Source organism: Taudactylus pleione, unplaced genomic scaffold, assembly GCF_031769625.1.
Source record: "Taudactylus pleione unplaced genomic scaffold, aTauple2 ptg001123l, whole genome shotgun sequence".
Classification (NCBI taxonomy): domain Eukaryota; kingdom Metazoa; phylum Chordata; class Amphibia; order Anura; family Myobatrachidae; genus Taudactylus; species Taudactylus pleione.
Window position 1 is genome coordinate 6,527,881 of NW_028285524.1, and position 14,620 is coordinate 6,542,500.

At 42.4% G+C, this 14,620-nt stretch overlaps 1 protein-coding gene across 1 annotated transcript in view; it reads right to left on the reverse strand.

Annotated features, from left to right (window-relative positions):
- The window catches only part of SEC16B (SEC16 homolog B, endoplasmic reticulum export factor), a 222,747-nt gene that overhangs the window by 122,091 nt on the left and 86,036 nt on the right, over nt 1-14,620 (reverse strand). The window contains exons 13-16 of the mRNA XM_088461883.1: nt 11,812-11,929; nt 5,213-5,324; nt 4,145-4,250; nt 1,557-1,703 (exon numbers count right to left, since the gene is read on the reverse strand). Of these exons, the coding sequence (XP_088318009.1) occupies nt 1,557-1,703; nt 4,145-4,250; nt 5,213-5,324; nt 11,812-11,929 (483 nt within the window). The remainder of the gene's footprint in view (nt 1-1,556; nt 1,704-4,144; nt 4,251-5,212; nt 5,325-11,811; nt 11,930-14,620) is intronic.

Genomic DNA, 14,620 nt, shown 5'->3' on the forward strand with positions numbered 1-14,620 from the left:
TAGGGTTGGGTTTAGGGTGTGGGGCGAGGTTAGGTTTAGGCAGCGAGAAGTGAGGGTTAGGGAGAGGGGGGGCTTAGGATACTGACCAACAGTTGTATCCTAACCCAGTCGGGATGCCGATGTTGGTATTCTGACCGCCGGGATCCTGTACCCAACCCATCTGCACATGAAAAAGGTGCACGTATCTGCTGTAACAGGTTTTACCAATTGCAGGATAGATAGATAGATAGATAGATAGATAGATAGATAGATAGATATATGCATGCGTGTATATACAGTAAGGTGCATAAATATTGGGACATTGACAGAATTTTCATATTTTGTCCTCTATTCACCACCACGACGCGTTCTTTCTTTTTAAGAATGTTCCAAACAGTTGATTTGGTCACACCTAGAATCAACTCCAGACCTTTTACCTGCTTAATTAATAATGAAATAACGAGGGAATAGCCCACACCTGTCCATGAAATAGCTTTTGAGTTGATAGTCCCATTACTTTTGGCCCCTTAAAAAGTGGGAGGCACATATAGAAACCGTTGTAATTCCTAGACCGTTCACCCGATTTGGATGTAATTACCCTCAAATTAAATCTGAAAGTCTGCAGTTAAAGCACATCTTGTTTGTTTCATTTCAAAGCCATTGTGGTGGTGAATAGAGGCCAAAATATGAAAATTCTGTCAATGACCCAATATTTATGCACCTGACTGTATATATATATATATATATATATATATATATATAAACTATATATGATAATGATGCAATATATTTGCAATATGTATGGCTTGTGTGTGTGTATCTATCTATCTACCTGTCTGTATATATATATATATATATATATATATATATATATATATGTAATATATATATATATATACTTGAGATTCGGTGGCAATAAACACACAACTGGGTATGGTGGACCAACGTTTCAATGCTCTAATTCACGCATGGGCTACATGCACCAGCTGTTCGCATGGAGGGCACCGAAGTATTTACTTTTTCATTGCTTTTTAACTCTTATGAAGACTGCCGCTTCTTTAAAATTTCTATATATATATATATATATATATATACTGTATATATATAAAAGATATGATGATGATGATGATGCAATAAGTATGGCTTACAGACTTGAAAAGAAACACACCCTGGAGACCTGAAGCTATCGTTTACCATTTTTAAGCAAGAATGCTGGTTCTTCAGCTTGAAGCGTTAAACACATTTCACTGCAGGCCATTTGAGCAGAGAAGTCATTAATGATTAATGTTTATTCCCAGAAGTTTTATGTCAACAGGGGAAATGGCAGGGTTTCTACTAAAATGTGCATACGGCGTCTCTCTGAAATAATGTTTAGCTTTAAAAGCACTGGGCTTTATTATATAAGTACAGAAAAGCAGATGGGCTGTTTCCTACAGTTAACTCCCATTGACAGCAACAGAAATAAAGAAGAAACTGCTATTTCATCTTATCGGCTCATATGGAGTAAGGGCTATAATCTGCAGAGCCAGATTGCCGGGTCTTGGGTATGTTAGGATGTCTGTGAGGGACTGAGTTACCTTGATTAACTCCGATATCAGCACGAAAGATCCACAAGATCCAGAGTTGGAAAGAAGCAAGGCAGAGGCAATGCACTCGCAGTAATGCAGAGCTACTGATGTCAAGCCGTAATCCAACAGCCGAGTGGCATACAGTAATTTATACATCTGTAAAGTGAGAAAAAGCAGCATTAAGACTACAGCAACACTTTACAGGGTGCATTACCTACTCCAACCACCTGGAGATGCTGATGTGCTGTACACTAATATGGGAAGATGATAACAAATAGCACCACTGCTGACTGAAAGAAGGTACTACAGTACAATGAATGTGAGTTCACTAACATACTTTTAAGCTGGATACACACTTACCTGACTTTTTGGCTGAGCGCCAGTACACCATCTGAGTGGCCGATTTGGTAAGCTATACACACTTACCAATCGGCTGCTTGATATGTCGGGCCAGACCTCACAAATGGGCGGGAATTTAAATTTGCCCACCCAGTTAAGCTGTCAGTGTCGGCGGTCCCTGCAGCCATTGTACAGGCGGTTGACGGGTCGTCCGTACACGCATGTGTATGCACTGATATATCTGCATGATATCTTACTATTGGCTGTGCTACAGGGCTGACCTGATACAGACAAGATCGTTCACAGAAATATCGGGTGTACACACCTGCTGATCTGCCTCCGATATATTGTTTGTCGATCGAGTGATATATCTAATGTACTAGTGTGTACCCAGCTTTACTTTCAACAACCCACTGATTACTATAAAAGCGACTAATTAATACACAGTCCAAACATACCCTATTATATTTTTAAAAAACACTTCATCATCTGTGGTTATCAATATATATGGTTTGTTGTAAGTGTTACACACCACAAAATAACCTCTACATTTAACGGAGTGCCAGGGATCAACATTATTCCATGCTATGGTATATATGCCTATCCCTGATCTTACTCTTTGGAGGACTTTGCACATACAGTAGTGCCTATATTTTTACTTCTAGTTTTTATATTGAATAGGTGCCATCAAATGTCCAATAGAGAACAGCAGGTGAATTGTCCTTTAAAACTAAGTAAATCTATCGATTTATTGTGAAGACTGATTGCGAAATGTTATCAGAATTCTATAGCTGGAGAATGCAAACTTCCATTGTCTCGTAAACGCCAAAGAAGAAAAGCACTGAATTCAATTATATACTTACAAATTAATTACTCTCATGCTCTAGATTTCATTATTGGATGCTTACAGTAATTCCATAATATTTAGGCATTGATAAATGAATGACCAATACAATTATTAACTACTGCTAAATACTGGTGTCTGACATGTCAGCAAAGAGTTTCAATTTCTGTCTGCAAGGGGTGTAACCCTGTGAGATATCAGTGATACTGGCAGATTAGATTAGTGTATGTTTTGTTTTGTTATAAATTTAAAAGAAAATGTGGAAATGTATTGGAAAGCTGAGCGTTGAACTGTCTATGCCTGGAATGTTCAGCACTGTACTTTCTGATGAACTTTGTACTACAGTATTTATCAAAGTAGGGTACAGTCACCTGCTATATCGGGTGGGGTGGAGGGTACTAAAGTAGTTGACAGGTATGTCATTTGATGGCAAGATAGTAACGCAGATAAAGTGCTACATCCATATAACATGTATGCGACTACTATATAAAATAAACAGAAAAAAAGTGCAGACAATTTGTGGGGTGAACCTATATTCACAAGAATGCTACCGAAATATTCATTTGTAACAATGTTGAGACCTGTTCATCATGCCAGATTTTCATTACTAGTTCATAATTCATTAAAAAGCAACATTTACAACAACCATGATGGTTAAAAACCATCAATGGTTTGCAACCAAGGGTCGATGGTTTTGCCATTGATGGAGGAGATCTGATGGTTTTCCACCATTGATGGCAGAGAACCTGGCAATGTTTTTTCTTTCCTACCCTAGCGCTGGGGGCACAGAGCTTGTGAAGCTCCGTCTCTTTCCCTGATTGGTCAGTCGAGTCCCGCCTCCACTGATGGCCTGGCGATGGTGAAAACTATTGATGGTTTCCTGCCAACGACGTAAACAACTGATGGAACCATCGATGGAGACCATCGATGCGAGACCCATCGACTGCCATCTCAGCACACCCAGGGTAACGCGGCCATGCCTGTATCATGTGCACCGATGCCCTGATTAACAGATCTGAAATGTTAGGAGATCACCACACACAGTACATGAGGAAAAGTCATAACACTTACAAACAGCGCAAAAAATAACATTAAAAGTAAATATATCTATGCACAGGAGATAGAGAGAATGTTGAAAGCAGTTTGTGGAACAGGTGTCTATTGTCAGTAGACAAGAGAAAGGCATAAGGACAAACATTTGTGGATTAAGTTAAATTCTGTAAAACATGTATTTAAATCTTCCAGTGGGTCACACAAATACACCTAAAAAAATTACTTATACATGTAGATTAAAAAAAAGTAGGGACATGCAGGCAGACAGATGAACAAATGAAATGATGTGAGGTGAAATGTCAGGAGAGATATATCCAGAAAACATGAAGGTCTTTCTGATCTGTTTAATGGTAGGAAGTACCTGGATAGAGGGGATACAATAGTTGGATTTTCCCAAACTTTGGCAATATTCCAGGATCTCAGTGCGCTGGATGTTCGCTGTGCAGGCAAAATTCTTAAACGTCTGGCTGAAAAATAGCAGTGATAGTCATCACATAGAACTACAGAGGAAAAGGTGGATGTTGGAGAGAATGAATCGGACATGAACACAAGAAGGAAATAAATAAGAACTCTCAGAAGAGAGAAATACAAATATGACATAAAAACCTTATAATATCCTTTCTTGGAAAGCAAATCTATAGAAAGACATTGCCCTCCAGTGGTAAAAAGAATGTGTGCTAGACTAACAATTGTCTTTCCTATACTTATTCTAAGTATAGATTTTGTTTTTAGACACCATACCACAGGTCACATCAAAATCCTGAACACTAATCAACATTGTGCCTATCGCTCCTTAATAACTATGCCTTCTATAGACTTCTAAAATCTGTCAGTGCCCACACTTGTATATTATACAAACCTATCATTCGAACCACGTTTGGCTGAGATCAATGGGAGATTTCACATGCGAACAGCTTGAACCGTCATTTTGGCGTTTACAGAATCCAGCCCAAAATAGAGCTGCGAGCTACAACATGGAATTATGCCCCCACTGAGTCTGATAACAGAGACACCACTGTGATAAATGGTCCGACAGAGCAAAACAAGAGCCTTGGCTCACATCCAGATTAAGCTACATCCACCTGCATTTCTCTGCCCGTTTGTAAGCTTTAAGTTGCATGGGAGTGGGATGCACAACATTATCTTAATTATGTCACAGGATTAATAATTGTTGTGACGGAGTAACTTTGAGTGCCAATAATGAACTCATGTCATAAGGACAATAAGCTAAACGGGAAGGGGGTAAGTGCTCTGGCAAATAAAGGTCTGGGACAGTTGAACCCTGTCTTGTTGCAGCTTATAAATTATATATGCAAAGGGAGGGAAAGAAAGTATGACAGTGTTAAAAAAAAATGATTAATATTAAACATTGTAAAACATGCAAATGAATTATATTGCACTGTCTGAATGCAGGTATATATATACTTACCTAGGGTTACTGCCCAACAAAACTAAACGGTCTGTTTTCTCGCAGAACTGGCCAAGCGATATGCCTGCTGTCAGGAAACAGCAATGTCCAGCCTCTATAAAGCCTTTAAGGACTAAATACAAACAAACAATAAAAAGAATGAAGGTAATTTATGCAAATTTTCTGCTACAGTAGCTTTACAAATGTCGCTTTCTTGTTGGTAAGGTAGGTAGCGGTTTTTCGTACTGCACTTACTCTGTAGCCGAGCATATGCAGCTTTGAGCAACTGCGAGCGAGTCATAGGTGTCAAGGGCATGTAGATGGAAACGTGGCCAATCGGTGGTAAGCGTGCGCAGAGATCCATTTGCTTTACGACGGATAGGGCTGGTGCAAAATGTGTGCTGATAGTGATGACGGCTACTGTACTTTCACTATGGGGTCATGTGCACCTCAAGCCCTGCATGGACTCCCATTAAGAGTTGGAATGTGTTTATGTTCTGAGAGAGCTTTGAAGACCCAAAGGAAGATCATTCCATCACATTCTCTTTTACCCACTGAAAATCTGGTTCGCTGAGCATATAGAAATGGTGTTGAATCCATGTTGCATGATGGCACAGATAAAGTTATTTAAGAAAACTGTTACTCACACTACTGCCTACTAGTTGTAGAAATACCACCCTCTAGTCAAGGTACCATGCTACAGAGTAACAAAGAGAGCAAGGGACAGATTTAGCTCCTCCCACAGATATGTTTACATAGTGTCCTGATGTAATTGAAAGGAGGTCAAAATGCTAGAGCATCAATGACATCACTGGACCTGCCTACCTACCAATCCACACAGTGCTCTTATGCACAGCAAGTCTTTTCAGCTGTCAGTCACTAACTGCTAATTTAGACAGAGAAGCACCTCCCTCCTAACATGCCAAACTGTTACGAAGTGGCAGACAGCATGCTGGACATACTTAAGCTGGGTACACACTGAGCGATGTGTACCCAGCCAGATGATATGTTGGCTAGACAGCCGACATATGAGATCCTGGGTACACACCAGAACGAGGTAATGAACGATGGAACAATACCTCGTTCCACAGAGGTGTATTAAGAGTGGAGGGGGCCGTGTGATTCACTGTCTGGGGCCCCCTCCTCTCTCCCGGTGGCCGGCCGTGCACTGACCGCAGCAGTACAGACTAGTGCCCAGAGTCTACTACGCATGTGCAGGTCACTGGGAAAATGGCACTGTCGCCATTTTCCCAGCAATTTCACTACTGCGTATGCGCAAAATGCTGGGAAACAAGCAGCGGTGGCCATTTTCCAGGTGTTTTGTGCAGCGCTACAGTCGACGCAGGACTTCAGAGGGGTATTAAAAAATATGAGTGCAGGGTATGCGGTGTGGGCCCACCCTGAACCCAGAGGCCCGTGTGCACCGCACACCCTGCACCCATTATAAATACGCCCTTGTCGTTCAGTACTTTATTACCTGCAACGGGGCCGCATGCAACATTGGCTGGTTGGGTGTGTACCACGGCTGACTGGACGATGTCGCATGCGGCCGCAGGAGCAAGCGTTTTGGCCACACACACTGAGCGACGCGGCCGATATGTCCTTCGTTTCGGGCAGAAATTACATATCGTGCTGACATCGTCTTAGTGTATACCCAGCTTTTGTTATCTCATGCATAATATTCAGCTCAGTGATACATAGTGTTTGATATAAATTGAAACAGCTGATCAACTCTATAGCAGTATTGGCTTTAGTTGCCTTTTAATGATAGGTTCTGCACCTAGACCCATCCAATTGGGTCCTGTATATTTTATTGACATTCATTATGTCAACATGAGAACTACGACATGGCCATAATGAATGTCGGCAAAACATTCCTGGTGGTCCAGTGGTGACTTTCCTTGGTCCGGCTGTGTCTTTTGTGTGCGGCGTCAGCCAATGGTAACTTCCAGCTGTTTCTCCAGCGGTATATATTGCTAACCCTTAACCCATACCCTAGTGCCTAACCCTCCCGTCCCGTAGCCTGACCCTAACTCTCCAGTCCCACAGCCTAACCCTGACATTTCAGATGTTGACCTATATTATGTGCCATCTAGGTAATGAACGATGCTGGGAACACGTTGGTTCAGCTACTGTATGTAGTTGTACATAAAAGTTGGGTTACAAATATAATTATCAGGGAAGAGCTGCTGCAAATTACTAGCAAACAGATGCAAATTCATTCATGCATTAGCTCAAAAGTGCTGCTAATGTATTAAGGTTCAGAATGCCGTCATGTAAATGCATGTGCCTGTTTTATAGATCTATCCCTAGATGTCAGCCATAAACCAATTTATATTGAAAAAAAAAAAAAAAACAGTTAAATATATCTCCTCAACTAGCTTAAATTGGTATTTAGGGAAAAAAAGCAATTCCAACACAATACTGGTGCACTGTGTGTGGGTTAAATATTACGTAGATACAACTTACACAGGATGTTAATTATCCTCTAGGGTAATTATTTTTCCTGTGGTCAAAACCACATATGCAGCGGTATTTGATATGCCTTTTTCTGTTCACAGGGCCAATGACCCATTAGTAACTGAAGTTATTTAAATCTGATTATTTTCAGTGGTTCATTTTAAACCTGCATCCTTAGCTTGTATAGTTCTAAGAAAAAGATTGGATACCTCAATTAAATTAGAGGTTTAAACAAATTATTTTGTATTTTAAAGAGATGCTGAGGGGCCCAAAATGTTACATGTCACCAATAATTCTCATAGATAACCCCAAAATATAAAATGACACTTGGTAAGCACAAATTTTTGCTCTATATGCTGTCAAATAGATATTAAAGATTCATCTGGTCATCTACAGTAGCTGAGAATTAAAGAATTAAATTTATATAGACAACAATAATATAATCTCTGGAGGCTGTGAGAAGAAAGATTCCCCCATCTCCTCTGTGCTGCCAGATACCCCCTCACATTTTTGGGGCAGCAACTTCTGTGTGTCACTTGGCTATTGCATCATCCCAGTGTTAGGATCTGCAGTTTCCAGTCTAAGGCACTGCATTAATTACTGCCTGGTCTGTGTGCAGGATCAGGTGCACATTGATTGATTCTCTTGTCTGTGCACAGCCCAGGTGCACTATAATCTATCGTTAAGGGAGACATGCTCTGATTGGGCCCTGTTCTGTTAAATTCCAGCCAGGCCTCCACTCCATGCCGGTGATAGAACTTTACGTATTTCTGGTTTCCAGTCTCCTGCTGGTCAGTCGAGTTCCTGAATCAGTCTAACTGTGTTTCGTGTGTGCCGTTTATTCCATCCAGGCGGCTCCACCTGCATCTCATCCAAACGGACTGCTTGTACCATCTGGGCAGCACCAAGCGCTTCCTACCCAAAAAGCGTCTGTCACCATCCGATGGCTTGTGTCAACCTGGTGGCACCAGTCGCAGTTTAGTGTTCCAGGTGCGCAATCCAGCACACCATTGCCAGTGTCATCCCGGCGGCACTGGTAGCTACTCTGCATTCCAGGTGCGCAATCTAGCACACCGTCGCCAGTGTCATCCCGGCGGCACTGGTAGCAGCTCTGCGTTCCAGGTTCGCAACTCAGCACACCGTTGCCAGTGTCATCCCGGCAGCATTGGTAGTTACTCTGCATTCCAGGTGCGCAATCTTGCACACCGTTGCCAGTGTCATCCCAGTGACACTGGTAGCAACTCTGCGTTCCAGGTGCGCAAATTAGCACACCGTCGCCAGTGTCATCCCGGCGGCACTGGTAGCAACTCTGCGTTCCAGGTTCGCAATTAAGCACACCGTCACCAGTGTCATCTTGGCGGAACTTGTAGCAGCCCAAGTTCTTGTTGCATACCTCACCTGAGTCTCATCAGCCCAAAGGCTGCAATGTTCCTGGGGCCCCAGGTCACTATCAGCCCTCCAGGCTGCTCCAACAGCCCAAAGGCTGCTTCTCTCCATTAGTCCCTTGGCCATGACTATAAAGGCCACAATCAGCCTCCAAGCCTGTTCCAACAGCCCAAAGGCTGCTTCACATCATCAGTCCCTTGGCCACGACTATAAAGGCCGCAACCAGCCCTCCAGGCTGCTCCAACAGCCCAAAGGCTGCTTCTCATCATCAGTCCCTTGGCCACAACTATAAAGGCCGCAACCAGCCCTCAAGGTTGCTCCTTCAGCCCACAGGCTGCATCTCACCTCCAGGCCTCCGGCCACAACGAGCCACAGCTCGCTAGCCCCAAGGCTGCCTCCACAGCCCCAAAAACTGTACCACCTCTGTAAGCCTCATGGCCACAATTAGTCCATGCAAAATTCACCCTCAAGACTGGCACTATATCTGACCAGACTACCATCCATTCTTAACACCCAGCAACACACTCTCACATACTTGCCTACTCTATCAGGATGTCCGAGAGACTCCCGAATCTCGTTTGGCTATCCTGGATGCCCAGAAATGTATGCAAGCCTCCCAGAGGCTACCTGCAGCCGCCCTGCATCTCCCGGAGTTTTGGGCAAGCCTCCAGCATGAAAAGAATGGGGGCATGACACGCGGTCACGTCCCCAAAACATTACACATCAGGGGGCGTGGTATAGGAGTCCCTAAGTGCTGCACTGGGTGTCACCACCCAGAGTGTCTCCACTGGGTCTACCATTTATTTAGTTACTTCCCTCAGGGCCTGATTCAGAGCCGGACGCTATTTGCGCTCGCTCGTTCAGAAAAAGGGTCCGGCTATTTAAATTGAGCGCTCGCTCTTTGCGGTCTGTTGACGCCTCTATGTCTGAGCGAGCGAACGAAATATGCGCTCGCTATTTTGTAAAGACGCCCCCTGGCCGCTCGCATCCTACGTCATCTCCGCTATTTATTTGATTAATCGAGTACATCGAAAGGCGTCTGAACTGCTCGCAGTGCTTGTGGTTGGATTTTCCTACCGCAATCATGCGAACAGTTCAGACTAAGAAACAACCAAGTGACGTGTTCGATGACGCTGCTTTGTTAATTATGCACACCCTTAAAATGCCCGTTTTGACCTTTTGGCACACCTGCATTCGGATCTCCACTCCCCCGTTTTGAAGCACCTTCCCCTGTTACCACCCACAAACGCCTCATCCTGTCACTAAAATTAGCAGGCATTCGCTATTTTGCGATCACACAATTTCGGACCGCAATGAATGGTTCGCGCATGCGTATTACAACCCATGCGCATGCGCAGTTGTGCGAACATCGCTCGGAGCGAACGAGCGGCCGCTTACGAGCAGCTCTGAATCAGGCCCTCTGTTCTAAGAGCACCTGTGGACAATCCTATGAACTCATTTGAACCTTCAGTCTGATTCAGAGGTGCACACTGTGGGGATGTTGCATGCAAGCGGACAATGTTTTATGTTTCTGCATGAGTTCGAATCACACTGTGCATGCGTACCGATGGTTAGTGCTTGTAGATGCAGAATGAATCTGGATGTAGGGAGAGTACAATTCAGTGAGCAATTCTGGGAGGTTAAAGGGGTGTGGCTAACCAGACACGGGCATGTCGCAGACAGCGACTATGTCTAAAAAAGCAGTAGCTCTGACACCGGACGCCATGTTCAGATGAAGAAACTTTGCATGCTGTAGGGCTGGCGTAAATATTGATGTTGCGAATGAGAGTGCATCAAAAGACCCACTGAGACTTATTAGCGCTGCTGCCAGTGGTCGTCTTAGAAGGATAATCATTGGTCGCACTATTTGCACAAGGCGCAGACATGTCAAAAGACGCAGTGTGTCTGCATGGACCACTGAATCAGGCCCTTTTTGGGAATTGCAAGCAGAAGCAAAAATAGGTGTATTATCCTATATTAAGCTCATCAACCATATCAGAAAGTAGCATCTAACTGCTGTACAGTAGTGAAAGTAGGGAGGTACGGGCCGGTATGGCGTACCATTAAGAAACTGGTAGCCGGTACGCAGTACCTGCCCCTACCACCTTACAGCCACCATTAGCTGCACTGTCGAGCGAGGCAAAGCTCAGCGGTGAGACAGACCATAGTACGAGTGACCGGGGGCAGCACACAGTACCTATATAAAAAAATTATCTACTTGCACCAGTGCTGCTGTGATGTAAACAGGAGAATGTGCTAAAACTAATCACAATTAATCTGTCATTCTGAATCTGTATGATGAAAATATAGAAATAGACTGGTTCTATAGCACATTAAGGCAAGTAATCAAGTGATAAAATATGTAATGCTGGGAATTAGACATGCACTCAGTTGCCGAGGAATCTGGAAACAGACTGGAGAAAATGGAAACAGGGAAACAATATGGCAAGGTGGGAAGATAAAGAAATGGGCTAAAAGGTAGAATATAAGGTGAGGGCCATTGCAGGAAACTAGCAGGTATACATTTGTACGGTTCGGTAGTTACTTCTTATTCACACATGCTTTGTGTCATTTCGTTTTTTAAACACAAGTCATGGTAGCCAGCTGAATGTATATACTTTGTGAACGCCTCTATGGATTTTCAGCAGGCCAGAAAGAATTTTGCTGAATTCAAGACATCATTTGAAAAGTACTTTTTCTATTTAAAATTGCCAATATCAAAAAGCACACTTTAATCTTCTATGTGCGGGGCACGGAGGAGCAGTGAATCTTACCTAAACGGTCCCCCATGGTGACAATAGCCCGTTGGTTCACCTCCGGATCTGCCATCTGATTGGAAAGCATTACCGCCAAATGAGGTCTCCAGTCTCTCCACTTTGTGTCTCCGCTGCACTGTTGTAAGGAAATAGTAAGTGATATAGAGATACAGCTTATGGACAATCTTGGTTATACTTATGGCAATGAGAACTATTTGGCTTTTTCACAGAACCATATTTCCAGATGTAGATCTATTAATTAACACCCATATACCTACCTATTAACAGTACTAGTTTTCTTGAACAGTCCAGAATTGCGATACCCAAACTGCTATGTTCTCACCCAAAATGGGTGTAGTTTCAGCAGATCAAACTTGGCTTGTTTAGATTATGATTGTGGTGTTATATCAGTTTGTTTTTTATTGGGAAAGTTGAATGCCCTGAGTTGCCAACAAATATAAACTATTTTGTAGGTTGTACCATTAGACATTAGATTTCAGCCTCTAATTATACTTGTTACCAGTGAGATCACAAAAATAGTCATGACTAATATTCATGAGGCCTAACCAATATGCTTGTCAGTCTGTAATCTGATTTTTAGTTCATGAAAAAAGTTCAAAAGGGCATGGTCAACTTTAATTAGAACAGACCACTGTCTTCCACTTAAAATCCTTAACAAACAACACTTATTTTTACATAATTTACTGATGAAACAAATTAATGACAGTTTGGAACTGATTCCTATATCCAATCCACCTTATTCTGGACCTAAGAACACATAATGGGTGGATTTAATGGCCCGTGCAACCTTGAGGTCTGATGAGTTTTTGGTTTCTCAAGTTAAAGTTATAGAAGCTCTGACCTCAATGCTCTATGTCCATTTCAGTCATTTATGCAGGAAAATAAAAAATAATTGTTTTTGTTGTTGTTGTTTGTTTTTAAAGAATCTTGAGCAATATCTGTCATTTTCAATGACCCTGAAAACCCTTTGGCTTTATTTTTAAACTGTTTACCATCTGTGCTCCAATGTACTTTAAGAAACAACTGTGTTATTCACAGTAACCTGCCAAGTATATATAATTAAGGAGCATTTTCATCACCTTGGGGTTTTTCAAAATTTGGTGCTTGGCTCATAAGCATATTCTTTAATTTGCCTTATTTAAAGCCAATATTCTTCATATCGACAAAATTGTTTTTGAAGGGAAAATAATGCCAAGGTTTGATATAATCAGGATTCCAGTAAAAAAAAACAGACTCTTGCACAAACTCACAGATTTTAAAATATGTTTTCCAATCTATCCTACCAAGCCATTCTAAATACAGTTCTATGAAGCTTACATTTGCAAAAAAATAAATAAATAGCCAGCTGCAAATGGCTTGATAACTTTGTTTTGTCAGCTCACCTGAGTCGCGGCAATATCAGTGTGCAGCATCTAACTGCTCTAATGTAAACAGGAGAAGCTGAATCGGAAAGTCTGATGGCCACTTTTATGAAATCTAGTCTATAAGGAAAATGTGCTATAACTCATCACAGTCAATCTGTCATTCTGAAACTGTCACATTAAAAAAAATAGTAGAATTTGTTTGCACAGGCTTCTGCATAGGCCATCGGTTCTGAAATCTATTATTTTTTAGATCATAGCCATGAGCATGAAAATAGTAGACACTCCCCCTGTCCCACTGTCAAGACCACACATTATTTGTGCTATACTGTAAATGCTGCATTTGAATGGAGAGGAACTACAACCCTTACTAGTGCAATGTAAAATGGAATTCAGTCCAGAAAGAAAAATCTAGAAATCAAAAGCTAGAAAACTAGAGTGGAACAGTGTAATGTCAGCTTATTCCCTGCTGTGCCATCACAAGATGGGCTTTACAAAATAACTGAACATGAATCGCATATTGTGGAAGAGCGACTACTTGCTTCTATACCCTCCTCCCCCAGAGCGATGATGACAACCTTAATCCTCCTGAATACTCTAGAAGTCCCTGCACTACGTACCTATTAATTTGGTACATATTTATTGTCTCCATATCGCATACATAGGGCCTGATTCAGAGATGTATTGAGAAGCCCACCTAGCGGCTTGGCAAATCCAAGCTACTGCATGCACAGACTCGGTAAGCTGTCGGAACGCCGGAGACATTTTCAATGCATATGAAATCGCAGTCAAAGACATGCCCCGGAAATCGTCACAACACTCCTGCGGTTGGGTCACCACCTCTCCATTGCCACTCACAAATGGTCCCTGTCTGTCAATCAATTTACGAATAAATCCTCACTGCGAGCGACACTGGTAATGAAACTTGGCGCATACGCAGTGTGACTTATACGCTTGTGCAGAGCACCGAGTACTGTATGTTGAGAGTATGGCTCTGGGGTCTTCTCCTCTTGCACTCGATAACACAAGTATTTCTCCTTCCCCTCTTTCCCTACTTCCCTCTCATACCCCTCCTTTCCTTTCTTTCCTACTATGGACACTTCTGGGGCTGCATGGAATATGGGAAATGGAGCATATGGGCACACAGAAGTAGTATAATGGAACAATTATGATTATACTGCGACAATAATGATATATACGATGTTCAAGTGCAAGGGCAGTGGGCCCTACACAGGAACAGCTGAGTTTATATGTACAAGTATATATATACCAGCCTCCGCAATTCTTATCTGTGATCCGGACCTCCGATATTGGAACACAGATATAAAGTACAGCCTTAGTATACTTCCAACTACTTATCCCAGCTGAGGAGGGATGAGATAGGCACATACCAGTAATACGGAGCCCCGCTAACACCCTGCACACTGTGAGAGAGGGATTGCAGA